Source organism: Heloderma suspectum, chromosome 4, assembly GCF_057233095.1.
Source record: "Heloderma suspectum isolate Gila_16-S chromosome 4, 16-S_ref, whole genome shotgun sequence".
NCBI classification, from domain to species: domain Eukaryota; kingdom Metazoa; phylum Chordata; class Lepidosauria; order Squamata; family Helodermatidae; genus Heloderma; species Heloderma suspectum.
The window spans coordinates 204,710,020-204,727,720 of record NC_139461.1 but is presented as its reverse complement, the minus strand read 5'-3'; the positions used below and the strand labels follow the sequence as shown (position 1 = coordinate 204,727,720).

The following is a 17,701-nucleotide window of genomic DNA, read 5'->3' as shown; positions in this document are numbered from 1 at the left end:
ATGGACAATGGAAATACATTTGCCACCAAATATGAGAGTTTTACCAGGGAAGCCACCCTAACCAAGATTCTGGAATAATCTCATCTACCATTTCCCTATGACAAATGCACTCAATGAATGGAACACACTACCTTCTGTTCAGTATCTTTTATCTTCTGATGGGTAGAATATTTATCAAATTGGCTGTCTTGCTCCTGAAACAGTTGCATGATGTTTTCAGCTTGAGCTGCAATCTTTAAAAAAAAAATGGAGAAAGAAAACACTTTGAAAACAGTATGATATGAGCCAGTTGAAACACATCATATGTGAAGCGATGTGATAAGGTAACAAAACAAAACTCTCCAGTAATGTTTTTCTAGAAATGAACTAAAGAAACATAATTCATACCTGGAAGAAGTTTGCTGTTCCACTTGGGGTGAATGCATCTGAACTAAGGATGACATGTGAGGGTAACAGTGATTTGGTGTCCCTCATTAAGAGAGTTTTTGTAAGCAACCCAGTTCCGTAGGAATCTGCAACAAAAACAAAAACAACACAGATGTCATAGACAGGTTACTGATCTTTGGAAAGTGAAATGTGATGCCTCTGCTACTATTTCTTGGAAACATTTTCCCAGGAAGCCTGCAATCATTTGTGTTTTTGTTCATGAGATTCATTAGGATATTCCTATTGACCTCCATTCTAAACTCTTCTGCTGACACAGCCTTGCAAATAAGACAGACATTTGGCAAATCTTCACCACCCTCCTACCATCCTATTCCACTGTTCATGCATACCTATGTTTGTAATGTGTGACCTAAAAGGGATGGGGGGGGGAATGTTTTGCACAACTTTCCTCTTTGGTCCCCTGGACAGAAATGGTCACTACAACTTACTTGCCACAGGCAACGAGGCAAGTGGCTATTTACAAGCCTGTCCTAACATGAATGTCTTCAACACCATGATCTTGTGATGTTGCGCTGGTGCAATGGTTTGCATATTCTGATTTACCACACTTTACTGCTATGCACCAAATGTCAGGATTGGGTCTGAAAGTGCTCTGTTGATCTGACAAGCAGAAAAAAAAATGCAGATATGCGGTAATCTCAATTTTTCTAATTGTACTGCCAAGGAATGACTTAAATGAAGAAAGCTTGCAAAATAATACCTTGGGCCCACTTTTGAAATTGCACTCAGCAGAAAAATCAGTCTTCAAGTCTTTCACAGGCTTTTAGACATCTTTTAGGTAATCAAGCCTGCGGAGCTTGTGACTTGCCATGTTGAATACCACCCACCAAATTTTGCAGGTCTTGAGGTAGGGCTTCCTCAGCAGTGGCCCTGCAAGTGTGGAACCAGCTAGCCAAACAGATCTTCCAGGCCACTTAATGTTTAAAATTCAGGAAGTAGAGAGCAAAACGTGTTTTGTCTTCTCAATCATTTGAAAACGGAGAAAATTGTGTCTGTTGCTGTCCTCTGTATTTGTATTAGTCTTTACTTTGTTTGTGTGTTGAGCTATGGTTTGGTCCGATGGTTTAGGTTTCTACATGGCCTGAGCACGTTATCAATAAATACCCCCCTCCCACCACTCCCCCGTTTTTGTAGCTCAAATAGGCATCACAACCAAGAGATGCATTGAGCAGTGCTGGCTCCAGGATTTGGAGGGCCCGTGTGCAAGACACCCTCAACAGGCCTCCTTCTTCAGTGCACGTCCACCTTCTCACCGCCACAGTCACCAGCTGCTATTGCTCCTCCCCCTCTTTCTCATCATTGCTACTGCTTGCTTGCTTGCTTGCCAGGCAGAGAGCCCGTGCACAAGCGGGCAGTGGGATCTGTTGTTCCTCTTTCTCACCACCACCCTTGTCTGGGCCAGAGCGAGAGGCAGGTGAACCAGCAGGCTGCGCTGGTGAAGCGGAGGAGCAAGTCCAGGGCGCTCTCGCCAGTGAGCCCCTGCTGGGGTGTGGGCCCTCAGCAGGTGCCTGACCATGTCTGCCCTTGACGCCGGCCCTGGTACTGAGCCTCTGGTGAGCAATTGCACATACTGTATATGAATGAGTGGGTCGTTAACCGCACAGGCCTGTTTTACATTCATATAATTTTTGTTTGAATTAATAGAATGCAGGATACAGGATATAATATAGAATTTAAACAAAAAACAATGGTGAGAAATTAATCAAACACTGTACAGAGATATATTTTGAAAAAAATCCTTTAACATTTTGGAATGGAATGGACAGTCTGTGAAGGAGCAGATGATGATATCCAGAAGATCATAGTTTATTTGGTAAAGAGTTGGGAAATAAATAATTATCTGATACTCACAGCTGTAGAGGCCAAACTGAAGAAAACGGCTAAATTGATAGTTCAGCGAGTAACGTCTGAGGTCGATCATGTTAATGGCTACACGGCAAGCATCAGCCCTAAGTAAAACAGATAACACTACTGAAATTGGAAGCAACTAGCAGTGCAAGCCAAGATGTATCTACTCAGAAGTAAGCCCCGTTGGGTTCAATGGAGCTTATTCCTAGGTAAGTGTGTACAGGATTGCAGCCTAAGAGTCTTGTGGCACTTTAAAGCTAACAAGCTTACCAGGCATTGAACAAAGCAGGCACTAGTCCATAGAAACATATACTAAAATCAACTGGTTAAGACTAACACAAGATTCTTTGCTGTATTTGCTGCAGCAGAGAAAAATGACAGGTGGCTGGATTCAAAAGAGAATTCCTGTACTTTTAGTAGTTGTGCAAAAGAGGGAATTTCAGCAGCAGGTGCAGCTTGTCATGCAGCCTGTCCCCTTTTGCATCTGGCCACCAAAATAGCTATTTCTGTGGAATTGTCACTACTGAAATTGTAATTGGAATCAGTCAGTACATCGATTACTACCATATTTACTACCATCAATAGACACTTGCCCCATTCACACATAATGGCAGCAAATTGTGGGTTAATTACTTAACCCACAATTTGCCACGGGGGTGTGCCTGGCCAATGCCGCCACCATTTTGAATATGCAAACTCTGATCGGCGCAATTGCTCCGTAACATCCAAACTTGGACACTAATTGTAGGCTAACTGTGGGTTGTTTAACCCATGATTAATCCATAATGTCAGGGTTTGGATGTCATGGAACAACCTCCAATTGGGCTGATTGAAGGCTGCATATTCAAAAAAGCTAGTGGTATGAAGCCCTGGCAAATCATGGGTTAATTAACCCATGATTGGCCACCATTACATGCAAACAGGGTCAATAATAAAGATGGCCAACTTTGATCCGGGAAGGTCAAATTTGGCTCCCAGAAGTTCCTAAGTGGCTCTCTGCATAGCTCCTAATCCTAAGACACCTCCCCCACAACACACAGATAAACACATTATGCACTTCAGTACATCCAACCAAGCGTAGACAGAGGTAAACCAAGCACAGGAAAACCTTCAGTGAGCAGCCACGGTAACTAAAGAAATATCCAAAAAGCTGAAGGAGCAGGTATTCCCTTACCAGCCTACCCATGCATTTTAAAGCATTGTCTTTTTAAACTCTTGCTTTAATGCTGCGTTTGATGTTTTATTATTGTATTTTATATTATTGGGGGTGAGGGCGGGAGTAATTGTGTACCACCGTGAAATTAAAACAGAATGAAGGGCAGCATATAAGGGTGCAATCCTATCCAGATAGGCAGTTGCCTCCGAACTCGGAGGTGACCGCCTATCCAAAGCAAGGCAGGAGAAACACAGGGAGGATCGTTCCCTCCACGCCTCTCCTGCCCTGCATTTTCTGCTAGACAGCCATGTTCGGCTGTCTAGCCACAGGGGGCGGGGGGGGCGTGAGCAGGAGAGGAGGCTGCTGTACGACACATAGGATGTATAATGCAGGCAGTTCCGCTCTCCCTGCGCCGGAACGCCCCCAGCCATGACCCTTTTCAGCTGCTCCGCGCTCCTGTTTCTCCTCCTCCAGGGCAGTGCAGAATTGTGAGGAGGTCGGTTCCCGGAAAACACCTTATCCTACGGCCATCTGGCTGCTGTCTAGCAGCCATAGGATTGCTCCCTAAATGTTTTAAACTAATAGGAAAGAAAAAAGAAAGAAAGAAAGAAAGAAAGAAAGAAAGAAAGAAAGAAAGAAAGAAAGAAGTCTATCCAGAGCCTTCTTTTGGTATTTACACTGAAGGAAAAGGCTTTAAAGAGCCCTTTGCCCATGTTTCAGTTCATGTGGGAGTCAGTTGCAATGGATTAAGCCAATTTTGCTGGCTGTCTGGCCCTTGCTGTATTGAAAATATGGTTCCTCTTAAAAAATAAGTGGCATAACAGGGCACTATAATGAACACTATAATGAACAACAATAAGATGCTCATTGCATGATAGGTGGTTGCTGTATCTCTCCTTACCTGCTTAATAAGCTTGGTATGTTGCGATTTTGACAGTTATTTAGCATCATGTATACAGCGCTGGCAAGGTTCTCATTACCACTCTGGACTGCCACATTAGCAATAGCTGTTACCACAGGAAGACCAGGGTTAGTTTCAAAGATGGCCCAGCAAGCCATTATTCGGTTTGGAAGAGAACGTAAAGAGTCCATGTAGATCGTCATGAGAAGGCTTTGTGCCTGGAAGAAGAGAAAATGTGCCATGGGTATTTTGCTAATAGCATTCACCCTGCAAGCACTGTGTAAGTTTCAGAGATGAAACTTCAAAAGTTTAAAGAGGAACAAATGCACCTATGATGGAAACCAAGTCACAAATATAAAAACAAAATACAAAAGTATTTCAGTGGTTTTGAGAGAAAAATTTTGCTTTCAAAAACGTGCACTTATGTGACTAACATCACATAGGATTTACATCACTAGCACATATTCTAGTACATGACACTAAAGAATCTAAGGACTGACTTTGTGGTCCACTGAGTCTAGCACTCTGATGTCATATAGCGGCCAGCTAAATGCCCTTGGATTAACACATCAGAGACCAGCCATCCCTCATTGTCTGCCCCAGCTGCTGGTACTCAGTCTTTGAACATGGAGGCTTTCTTTGTAGCCTAGCCATCCTGCCTAACCTGTTCCTCCAACACAGAATTTAGCACCCTGAGAACCTCAGCTTTCTGTCTCTTTATAGCAGTTGTCTAATTCTGGGGATTGTGAAATACACTATGGAAATGTATAAGCAATGTACTGGGGAAACCATCATAGCCCCAGTGAAGTGCAGGGCATCCACCAGGAACTGTCTGTGTTTGGGCAGATCATTATTGTATGAACTACATGGAGTCTCAGTGCGCATCTAGGCTGTGTAGGGTGCCTTGTACTGAAAAGAGCACTCAGTAAGCAAATTACTGCCATGTCATGAGGTACATGCTTTGCATCTAAGTGAGTCTCCTTTGCTCCACTTACCTTTGCAGGGTCCTGTATACCAATTTGCATCACAGAGTCAATAATAGCAGCCTCGATGTATGGTGTATTTTTCTCAGATTCAACCAGGAGTTTCAGTGGCTTCAGGCTGGCTGACTGACCTGCATTGCCGATAGCTTTCACAGACCCTATAATTCCACTTTCATCACGTTCCTTGATTGCCTCATTTAGCTGGTTGTGGAGAGGCTAAGACAAAAGAAAATAAGTTTCTTTCACTTCATTCAAGTCTCCGTGAATGTAGCACATGTTACTGTCCTTACACAATGGGGAACGGATGAAGAGTGGAGTTCAAGTGACATTACTGGGACCATCTATGGATGACACTGTTGTTTCAGAGAGCCCTACAAGTTGAGTCAAAAAACATAGGATCATGGCATTGTTGGGATGGAAGAGATCTTAGTACAGGGGTGGGTAATTGTGTCCCGCCAGATGTTCTGGCCTACAACTCCCATCACCACTAGGTAGCATAGCCAATGGTGAGGGATGATGGGAGTTGTAGGCCAAAACATCTGGAAGGCTACAAGTTGCCCAGCCCTGTCTTAGTGGTCATTCCAGTCTAATAACACAAAGCAAGCTCCAAAAGTATACAACAAATATTGATTCCCAAACCAAACCAAAATCCCAAGTGTTTTAAGCCCACAATAGCTCCATCAGAGGAATAGAACAAAATTCACTCCAAGAAAAGGTAAACAAGTTGTATTTTTGTGTGGAAGCTAGGCCAATCCTTGTGAGGTGCAGTTCCGTCATTCTTAACATCTGTACTGGTAAAAGGATTCTTCTGGACATATGGAGTCTTTTAATAGCTTAATATTTGTAATGTGCCATTGCTCACTAGAATTGAATAAAGAACATTCTCCAATCTCTGGAAAGTATATTATTTTTATTTTTAAAACACAGTTTAAGTTAACATGAAATAACGACTGCATACCTCAAGCAATTTATTGGGGCAAGGTCGCGACTGAGAACATTGTTGGTAGACCATAGTACCATGTGCCAGAGAGAGGGGTTTGTCAAGCCAATGTGGTCCTGATTTTTTTAAGTAGGCATGCATTTCCTGTGAGAGAGAGAGAAAGAGAAATTGTTCTAGGAGTCTGAATTTGATGGAAGATACTTCTTACTTTAGGGACAACCATCATCCTTTTGATTTGCATTCCAGAGATTATATTGGCAAAGTGATTTTTATTTCATCCTTTTTCACTGTGATACAATTAACGATGATTTAGCATGTACTCACTGCTCCTACTCTAGCTGTCTCTTCCATTTTAGCATTGTCATTCTTGACTGAGATCAAGGCTATGGGAACCCAACAGAGTTCAGCAGATGTCAGTTCATTTTTGAGGACTAGGTCCCTCATGAATGCCATTGGTTCAAAAGTGCCTGCGAACGCAGCTGAATTCAGCAGGATATGTCTGCAAAGAAGAGAACAAGAATGTACTTACTCCTCCCTCATAGGAGAAATGCTGACTGGGTGATTTATGGCCCAATCCAGAGACTTGCTTCTCCAGTAAGAAAATCTTTAGGGTGGATACCAATTGCAATGCCACCACTTTAGTGCAACGTTACGTGTTACGTGCTATCCAGCCAACAAACCTGACAGGTGGATTACTCTCATACTGTTTGAAGAATTTGTGCAGATCAGCAGAACTTAGGTTAGCAACACATTGAGTAAGCTGTAGGTATTTATGAAGATCTGCAGGGGAGCTTGGCCTGCGGCTTACTTGGTTTAATATTTCTTCAACCTGTAAGATGAACAAGAAGAAATACTAGCTAGAATATATCCAGTGTGATCAATGAGAACATATTGCTCTCTCCTTGGCTTTACAGAAAGTAAAACCATGCAATACTTTAAAACATTCTCTACCTTTTGGTTTAATTCTCTGTTGTCAAAAGGCATTGGGTTTAGATCTTCTGGAAACTCATAATGACTGCTTACAGTCCTATACTGCTGCGAATTGTCCGCCGGGGCAGGTTTATTAGTTACTGCAATCAAGGTGATCTTTTGCCTGGAAGGAAAAAGAAAAGCCACAAGTGTCGGTAAGGCAAAAGTAAGCTGCAGTCACCCATAAAGGCTGTGTCTTTCTTCACACAGAGCTTTTATCCTGCAATTGAGATTGCTCCTTCACGGAAGTTTGTGGGCTCTTTACACAACACCGTGATCATTCAAGGTGTCTCCGGCACTAAATGCCCTTTGTTCCGTCTTTAAATAGATCGCAGATAATGAGCTATCAAATTACCCCTTTGTGTTCCACTTGAGTTCCCTCTGTGAAAAGAGTTAAAGCGGGAAGAAGAGGAGCGAGATCAATGGAAGATGGTGGAAGACTCAGCTACGAGGAGGAGGGGGAAGGGGAGCGAGGGAAGGAAGCAGGTGAAAAAGGGAGTCATAGTGTTCCTGCATTTAAAACAGAAGCAGAAAACCCCATTTTAAATGCAGGATTTTAGGCTGGTGTAGAGATGCCCTGTTTCTGAATTGGCCCCAGAAAGTCAGGAGGAGGACAACTGGGCGATATGGCATGCACAGCTGACTCCATAGGAGCCAATGGAAATGCAACCACCACATCCATAGAGTCAGGCTCATATACACGCTGTGTGTGTGTGTGTGTGTGTGTGTGTGTACATGTGTACACCATTCCTTCTTGCAGGCACTTGTGCTAACGAAGAGTTGCATACAGTTTGCTTGCTTAACAAACTCACTGGCACACCAAACGTTGCCTCAACTGCTCTTGAATTAAGTCTGTGCATTCGCATCCATGGGGAATGTCGGCTATATTTGAGATCGACAGACAGAGGCCTGCTCAAAAGAAAACAATTCCCAGGCAGTGGCAAGTATTTATTCCTTTTCACAGCCAATCTGTTCTTGCCATTTATCATTTAAACAAAATGTTTAATGTGCAAAGTGCTTGACAGCCTTACTTTTGCCATTCCTCAACATCAATCTGGTGAAGCATCACTATTTTTTTTCTCAACATATAAATGTAAAAATAAGTCTGGCAGACAAGAACTGGCAGAGTAAGTCTCCTAGTTCCCAAAGCCACCATTCTCCCTGCTGAGATAGAATGTGATCTACTAATGGATGCTGGCATTCAGTGCTGAATACAGAAACACAGAGCTGCTGTTTTAGAGCTGCCTTAGCCTTTTTGTCTCAGAAATTTTTGTCTTCTTTTGCGTTGGAGTGATGACTTTTCTGGAGAAACCTGTCATGCCAGATTACGCTATTGATGTACTGCTAGAGGCCACTAGCACTCTGTTAATGGTGTAAGTGGCCTGGTAGTGTTGGATACTGCCCTATGATGCCTACCTGAACTGCTAACATGTTCAAAGTCAACAGGAGGTATGTCACCCAGTAGTGAACAGCTGATTTGGTATTTGCATGGGGCTGGGGGTACAAACAGGTCACAGTGATTGTGCCTGCCATTGCCTCGCCTGCTCTGATGTCACAGAGATGTTGGATAGCCTATGTCTAAGCCACAGAGTGCTGATATGCCCTAGGAAAAGCTTAGAATTGGAATTCTAAGGTCAATGAGCAACTTTTGTTAAATTAAAATGTAAAGATGATGTCTACAGGCCAAGGGCTTTCAAAAAACATTCCAGTTGGTGCAGGTTAGGGAGTGGGGTCTGGGGAAGGGGGCATGGCTGCCTGGGGAACACAGAGGGCTGGATTGGGACTCCAGGCCTCAGAGTCCCCACCCCTGATAGAGGACAATATTTTTAAAACGCTAAAACTGCTTGATCCAGTTGCTACTAAATACAGTTTCTGCTTAGCCAATTGGAACCATGGCTCACTTGCCAGTACTTAGGGTTACTACTTACTGAGCTTTTATAACTCCAGAACCATGAACTTCATTGAATGGAGAAACCCGGTATAGTTGTTCTGACTGGACTTCAGTGATCTGGTAACCAGCATCACCAGCATCATTCAGTTTCATGGCAAACGAAGCAGTTCCTTGAACCAATTTGTTTTTCTAAATAACAGAAAGAGGCACCTTTAGTGAGTATGAATAGAAATGGGTTTTAGAGCCAGACTACACATTCGTCTAAAGAAGTAGCTAGCAGGTACCGTGGGGGGTGGGCTGGGAGGTTTTAACCCTTTGCCCCACACTGAAGTCCCAATCCAGACCACCCCCACCCCCACACACACACCTGCGATTGGCATAGGGAAAAGGTGCCACTAAAGGCAATGGCCTCACTGGTGAGCATATTCACAGCATTCTTACCAGTAGGCTGTTCAGGAAATGGTGGGCGAGGGGAGTTCCAGTGAACTTCACAACTTTAGTCTTGCAATTGTTCAAGTCTATGGTCTTCGTTAAAATGACCTCTTTGCCCCTCCGGTTCTCTTGAGACATGTGCCTTGTGAGGCACTCACCTGAAATTCCATCCTGCAAATATTGACAAAGTCAATCTACACAATGATACATGAACACAACATGTGTTATACTCCCCTGGGAAGAATGGGAACGCAGTTTGGGGGGTGCTCCTAGATTCATCGTTGTCACTAGAAACCCAAGTGACTTATGTGGCATGGAACGTCCTTTACCAACTTTGGCTGATATAGCAACTGCACTCATTCTTGGACAAGGATAGTTTAACCACTGTGATCCATGCGTTGGTAACCTTGAGACTGGACCACTGTAATGCTCTGGATGTGGGGTTGCCCTTGAGGCTGGTTCGGAAAAGGTAGCTAGTGCAGAATGCTGCAGGAAGGCTGTTGAACGGAATGCTTTGCCATGCACATATAACGCCTGTGTTGAAAGAGCTACACTGGCTGCCAATTTGCTACTGAGCCAGGTTCAAGGTATTACTATTGATATATAAAGCCCTAAACAACTTAGGACCAGCTTACCTGAAAGATGGTCTCCCCCTATATACCCATGAGACCACTATGATCCGCATGGGAGGCCTTGCTATCCGTGCCACATTGCACAAAGTCCCATCTGGGAGCAGCATGGCAACTGGCCTTCTCTGTGGTGGTGTCCTCCCTCTGGCATGACCACCCCTCTGCAATACATCAGGCACTGACAATCATGCACTTTTGATGACTGTTAAAAACTACTTGTTTACTCTCACTTTTCCCAATGGTTAACCCCGTCTAAATGTTGTTGTGTTACTATAATTATGTATTCTTTTATAATTTGCTGTAAACTGCTTCAAATATTTTAAAATGGGAAGCAATACATAAATATTCTAAAACAAATAAGTTGGAGGAGAGGGAAGTGGAGAGTGCCGAGGGATTTATAGTGTGTGTAACTAACAGTAGGGACATAAGAAAACGTCCACAGCTGAGGGTTATCATCTATCTTTTCTCTTACAGCTTATGTCTTTTTTGTTGTTGTTCTGTACACCATATATTGTTTAATTATCAATATTTTAGACTTAGCAGTTGTTTGACTAGACCCCAGACATTGGCAATGATCTCTTAGGGTGCAATCATATGCATGTTTAGACAGAGAAAAGGCCTACAACTCCCAGCATTCCCCAGCCATCTGGGGAATGCTGGGCGTTGTGGGCCTATTCTCTGTCTAAACATGCATAGGATTGCACCCTTAGCCTATTTCATAGTGAGAGTAGTACAACCCCAAATTTGGGGGGTTAAACCCTGTCCTTTGGAAGCTGTCAGCATAAATTCAACTTTTTAATTAAAAAAAGCATCTAATTTAATAGACTCTAACCAGCCAACTTGAAATTAGACATTTAGCGGTGTCTAAGAGTGAGGTGCAAAAAAGGGGGAAGACAGAATTTCCTACATAACTGCTGATGTTTAAATGAAGAATAGACAATACAATGTTCATAAAACATTGCAATCCTGTTAGATTACAGTACTTTTTGTCCTTCTCATCAGATTATGGGTGTGTTCATTGTTACTGCTAAGACTTCCACTGAATCTGTTCATACTGCCAAGTCCAGTGTTAAAGTACTGTTAAAATATCCAGTAGTACTTTCCCTCTGTTTCACCATGCTGGTAAAATATAGTGTTGGGAGTAGAGTATAACGAGTTCTGTCCTCCTCCTCAGCAAAACTATTTGGCTAGAATTGGCCTTTTGGAAGACAGAAACTTGCCTTATGTCTTCCAAGTGATACTAGAGGCCAGTACTTTTCTTCACTGCCAGGGGAACAAAGCAGAAAACTAAAGTGTAGTTCACTAACTAATTAAATGACAGGGTAAATCAGGGGTGGAGAATATTTGCCCCCCCAGATAGTTTTGGACTTCATCTCCCGTCAGCCTCAGCTAGCATGGCTAATGGTCAGGGATGATGAAAGTTGTAGTCCCCCAGCCCTGGTATCAACAATAAAGATGGGAAATGTTTCACAGCTAAAGCAAACTAGAGCCACTTGAAAAGATGAGACCAAATGTTTAAGATTTTTAAGTCCAACCCTATAATGTTTTCTCTTTGTTATATTTTTAGATCTTTTTGTTGTTACGCTGCCTGTTATTTTAGCCTCTGCTTGCTCTGAAGTGGTTGCTGCTTTTAATTGTTTGATCTGCTACTTCTGATTTGATGTGAGAGCTATTTGCTATATGGCAACTAATAAAACGTTAAAATATATAACTAGAGAAATACTAGATCTATACCAAAGGAACAAACCTCTTGTAGCTCATAGTCTTTGCTGTTGCTCTTTAATGGTATCTGCATAGCATTGGCGATGCCTTTGAAAATGTTGACACACAGCAGAGATGCTTCTCTTGGCACTCGAAAAGTATCAGGCCTCCCACTGTTGCGGCTGGATTTGAAGAGATGCTCGGTACATCTAGCTAGTTCATCTGGCACGGCAAACTCAGTTAATTGAGCTTGATGGGCTCCAACACCATCATACACTTTTATATTATGCATCTGAGAACAAAATTGAAGGGAGGGGGGATCAATCTGTTTCCATTTTGTTTGTTTGTTTAAATAATGATGTATTAATCCAGACAAAGTGAAGCATTTGTAAGTCCAAGTAGTTTCAGTGGGAGAGACTGGGAGTACAATCCTAGACATGTCTACTCAGAAGTAAGTCCCATTGAGTTTGACTAGGATTTACTCCCAGGTAAGTGTGGATAGGTTTGCAGCCTAAAGGTGCAATCCTATGCCTGTTTAGACAGAAAAGAGTCCTACAATTCCCAGCATTCCCCAGCCAGCATGGCTGGCTGGGAAATGCTGGGAATTGTAGGACTTTTTTCTATCTAAACATGCATAGGATTGCACCCTAAGAGTGATTAATTTTGGCTGGGTCATGTCCTTTTTCATTATATAATGTGTTTCAAATGTAAACAGGAAACAAGTTAATAGGTGCACTAAAAAAATGATTACACCAAACTGTTAATATTTATTTGCATTCCATATACTTTTGCATTCAATATCTTCATTTAATATAATCAAGCACAATGCAGTATGAATGAGTTTTTATTGCAGTCACAGACCAATTAAAACTTATACAAAAAACAAGTTCAACTAGTTAAAAACTGTTAAATAAAAACAAGTGTGATTAAAAAGGAGGCCAGCAAGATTTTTTTCCTAATTTCCATTGAAATCAAGAAGAATTTAGCAACTCTGTACCTTAACACTACCATAGAGATAGTCAAAGATTCAGCTGAATTTTCACTCTTTTCCTGTAAATTAATTGGCCCTCAATGTATTATTACATAATGCCGAGTTAAAGCAAGCATTTGCACATGGGCTTTCCTATGAAATATATCCACAGGAGTAATGTTCTCTGAAAAGTCTGCAAAGTTTTTTTGTTGTTGTTTCTTTAACACATACAGTTCTGTTGTACTAGAAGGGGAAAGTAACTGCTATGCCCCAGGCCAAAGTCAACATGCATGTGTTTTTGCAAACACAGAGGTGCTAGTTTGATTATAAAGTGGGTGTGTCTTTTTACTATTTAGGCTAAATGAAGCACTGGAGGGTGAGGCGGTGGCAGGGGAAGCTGTCTCCCTACACTTCCTTACCGTCCAGTGATCTGTTTTTTGAAGCTGTTTCCCCCTAGGTCATATAGGTCATAACAAGTCATAGATTTTTAAAACAGACGAGGCTGTTAATCGCTGTATCTACTTTTGGTTTTGTTGCAGAATTGAGATCTATACAAAGAGCTTTTCCTTTCCCGCTTTTCTGCTGTAACCTCTAGGTGGAGCTGTGCTATAGTGGAACAGCACAAATACACACGTAGAAACAAGTGCTTTCAGAAATAATACCCCATTTTCCCTGTTCTAAAAACAATGAAACAGGAAAATGCTCAGAAAAAACAGAACTGAAACTGAAGGATCACAACATCATCTAAGGAGCCTGTAAACAACCATGAGTAAGGAATCATGAGCGCACAATAAATGCCTCATATAGAAAAGCTCAAATAAAAGCTGCAATCCATGAACCAGCTGAAGTATTTGAATGTGGATCAGCTAAATCCCATTGAATCCAAGTAGTATAGCTGGTGTGTGAGGAATATAACCTGAAATTCTGATTCCACTTAAGGGCCTCAGTAATTAGGCTGAAACTTGCAGAATGCCACATTTAAACCTCTAAACAGTTCCAATGGCTGTTTGTAACCAATAGGTCTGCTTTTCTTAAACTTGATCACAGTAAATCTTCACAAGGCCAGAGAACAAAACAACTTGAGGATCCCAATAAAACTGAGTCTATAATACTAATAACATGCTTGATTATCTTCACTGAAGAAGGAAGGACTGAAGGATACAATTTATAATTCTAATCTAGGCTTAAAGAAAATTGTAGGGTTTGGAATGAATAAAAGCTATCAGGGCCTAAGGGCTATCCAAAGGAACTTCATCCTTTGTGAGGAACCTTACCTGGTAGATTTTGTCATTTCTTACTCCATAGATTTCAATCTGCAAATTCATCCTCAGGGAAGATTTCCCCATACCGCCTCCTTGCACTGTATTTTCCATTATGACCTCATAATGGAACAGGTAGCTCTTACCATCTTTAATATCTGCCTCTACAAGAATCATAGAAAGAACCAGTTACATCCATTGTCTTTAATAAATAAATACCCACTAGAGCAGTTAGCTTCAATCGAGTCAATCTATATGATGATTACACTAACTTTTTAACAGAGAAATTGCAGTTTACATTTTAATTATAGGTCTGCTCTTTGTCGGCCAGTATTCTTGAGCCTCTTTGCACTTTGGCCTGCCACTACAATAGGGAATAGACTAGAAAGAGTTTCCGTTGAACAACTGCATTTACTTATTAAATCATGTGATACTTCATTCTTTACAGCAACCCTGTGAGATTTGTCAGTATTATTATCCCCATATTGCAGATGGGGGCAGGGCTGAGAGGGGGTGCAGCCAAAGCCACTTAGCAAGATTTAAAATGGGAACTTTGCAGATTTGCAGCTCAGTCTCCTCAGCACCTGCTCCCCCAGCTCAACTAGTCCCACCACAAGTTCATACATTGTTGTTTTTTCAAGTTACTGCTAGACTTACTGATATCAGCGGGGTCAATTCCTGGGGGAAAGAAACAAGATAGGTTACGATTTGACTATAACAGAGCATGTTTTTTAAATTGTAAAGGGTGAAACCCGATGTAAGCCCTTCTTAGAGTAGACCTATTAAAATGAATGGGGCTTAAGTTAGTCATGACTAACTTGAGTCCCATTCATTTCAATGGGTCTACTCTAAGAAGGACTTATGCGGGATTTTAAATACGCAAGTGGGGCCTGCAGCGAAATTTTGGGTTGTGTCTTCACCTTCTAATAGCAGTGCTGTTGTTCAGGATTCCAGCCAGCTTCTCAAGTGTACTCCATTCCCCCTCCCATCTCCAATATTCTTTTCTAGTTAAACTGGAGATTCTGAGATTTGCAGACCAGTCTTTTAATCACTACACTACAGAAACTCAACTAATCCCCACCCATCCAGCCACAGTTGACCGCTGTGTTATTTGAAGAAATGCACTGAGGTGTGTGTGATTTTTTAAAAATTGCTAGCATACTTACCAGGTTCGGGATTCTGGGTTTCTAAGAAAAAGAAATTGGGTAGGTTACAATGTGAGTATACCGGTGGAACATAAAGTTATAATTGTGAAATACACAAGTAGGACCTGCAATGAAATGTTGCAGTGTCATGTCCTCCTTCAGGATACATCATTCCATTCTCCTCACCAGTTTTCCTGTTTTCTGACACAACATTCTATGGCATCTGAGCATGCTCAGCCCTTATTGGCTGTTTTGGGGGCCCAGGGGAGGGTGGGGGGGAAGGTTGGATTAAGGATTATATATATGTATATATTTGTACTTCAGCAAACATTGGGACTCTGCTGAGCATGCAAATACCACCCTCTTGTTTGTCAGTGGTCCCATTTTGGCTCCATTTCTGGCATCTGAGTTTGCAATAGAGGGAGCAATTTAGCTAAACTGTGTTCATATTTCTAACTGTATCCATATTTGAAAGCTCTGTCACCAAAATCTAGCTCCACAAAGAATAATACAAAGATTCATCTAAATCCATTGTCTCTAATAAAATGCATAATCATTAGGGATGTATGCTTTATCTGATGAATTGCTAGATGATTAAATTAAAGTTTTACTTGATGAATGGGGAGACAAGTTTTAATTAGCAGGGCTGCCATTTAAGGGCACATGTTACCTCAGAGGAAACAATAATACGTTTCCTTTGAATAGTGAGCTGTTGTTTATTAAATCATAAGTTATTTCATACTTCGTTCAGGATCTTTGAAAGTTTCCTATATTGAGCTTTGGATGAGATGCAAATGTAATCAGCTGACTAATTAATAATGCTGTAAGTGTCATTTCAACAAATATGCTGAGGTTTTGTATTTATTTATTTATATGTTTGTTTATTTGAACACTGGTAGACTTACTGATTTGGGTCTTCTGGTTTCCTGGGATGAAAGAAATTGGATAGGTTACAATGCAAGTTTAACAGCACAGCATAAATATTTAATTGTAAAATGTGCTTATACTAAACTGTATTCTGGGTAATACATTCATATTTGTACAAGCAAGGCTTTCTACTCCTAAAATATATCTCCACAAAGAATAATAGAAAGATCCATTTATGTTCATTCTTCTTAACAGAAGTATAATAACTAGGGCTGCATCTTTTAATTAGGTTAATTGCTAGAAAATTAAACTGAAACTTTAATTGATTAATCAGGAGGAAAGTTTTAATGAGCAGGGTTCCAGTTGAAGGGGACAGCTGTGCATTTTGGGGTTATGATCTGCCACTGTAACAGGGAACAAACAAGAAAAAAATCCTTTGAACAGTGATGCAAATACATATAAATGTAATTAACTGATTAATACTTAGTACTTAGTCTGCAGTTCAGAATGTTCAAAGTACTTCGCAGAATTTATCTTGCAGATTTACAAAAATCCTATAAGGTAGGCCAGTGTTATCATTCCCATATTGCAGATGGGGACCGGGCTGAGGCTGAGAGAGAGTGGTACGCAAACAAGATTTAAAACTGGCAACTTCCAGATTTGCAGCTCAGTTTCTTAAGTAACTACACTATACCAGTCAACTAGTTCTCTGCCCATCACCCCAGAGGTTGACTGCCAACAAATGTGCCGTGGTATTAAAATTAAATTACTGGTACACTTACTGTTTGGGAACTTCTGGCTCCCTGGGGGAGAGAAATTGAATAGGTTACAATGTGAGTATGACAGTTGAGAATAACCTTTTCATTGAAAAATATTTTTTGGCTAAACTATGCAAAATTCTACAGAGGGATCATGTAAAAAGCCAGTGGAGGCTGGTGGCTCTGATGTCATTGGGACTGTGAACCTGCTCTGGGTCCCAGTCAGAACTCTAAAGGAGCTATCCCAGGTGCTGGCCTCCACAGGTAAAAGCAAAGGCAGACTTACCCGCAAGGGTGAGCAGAAGCGCTAGTACGATTCCCCTCATGATGAAGGTGAATGACAGTCCTCACCGACACTAGGCCTTTTATAGGGAGGTAGTCGCCCCACGTGATCTGTGTTGAGCAGGATTTTGCTGAGGGCACGATTTTTTATCTGTTTCAGCAAACATTTTTTTTTCATTTTGGCAACCATTCTTATCTTTAATTTTAGTAGAGAGAATCCTTTTTTCTCTTTTTCCACAAACACCTTCCTGCTCTTTGAGTTCGTTGCATTTATACAGTTGCACTAAAACAGTTCATGAAAATGTCCTACAAGATTTTTTTAAAAATCGTAACTAAAACAAAATGAAGGGATTTTTGTAATAGGCTTGCCTATGGTTAGCTACCATCTTAGGTGCTACTTTTGTTGAGGAAGACTTTGCCCTGGTTATCCTGACCTAAGAGATGATGCAAACGTTTACCTAACAGAGAAGTTATGTTGGTACCTGACCCAGCAAAGGCAACATCTGTCGTCGTATGTCTTTCT

The 17,701-nt window shown here is 41.4% G+C and overlaps 1 protein-coding gene across 1 annotated transcript; it reads right to left on the bottom strand.

Annotated features, from left to right (window-relative positions):
• Positions 1-110: 110 nt before the first annotated feature.
• On the bottom strand, positions 111-17,222 carry LOC146347987 (vitellogenin-2-like). Its single transcript, XM_084851633.1, has 17 exons — positions 17,183-17,222; positions 16,921-16,941; positions 15,293-15,313; positions 14,784-14,804; positions 14,142-14,290; positions 11,944-12,189; positions 9,577-9,738; positions 9,173-9,324; positions 7,227-7,368; positions 6,956-7,104; positions 6,600-6,774; positions 6,294-6,419; positions 5,348-5,551; positions 4,353-4,570; positions 2,299-2,396; positions 388-512; positions 111-233 (listed from the first exon to the last, which is right to left on the bottom strand). Exons 1-17 carry the CDS (start codon positions 17,220-17,222, stop codon positions 111-113), a joined length of 2,172 nt encoding a protein of 723 aa, XP_084707759.1.
• Between the last annotated feature and the right edge of the window lie 479 nt (positions 17,223-17,701).

Coding starts and splice junctions, on each gene's coding strand:
- LOC146347987 (XM_084851633.1), bottom strand. CDS start 17,222: ATGAGGGGAATCGTACTAGCGCTTCTGCTCACCCTTGCGG. Junction 14,291..14,783: donor AATTGACCCCGCTGATATCA/GTAAGTCTAGCA, acceptor TGATTCTTGTAG/AGGCAGATATTAAAGATGGT. Junction 513..2,298: donor TCAGTTTGGCCTCTACAGCT/GTGAGTATCAGA, acceptor TTTTTGTTGCAG/ATTCCTACGGAACTGGGTTG.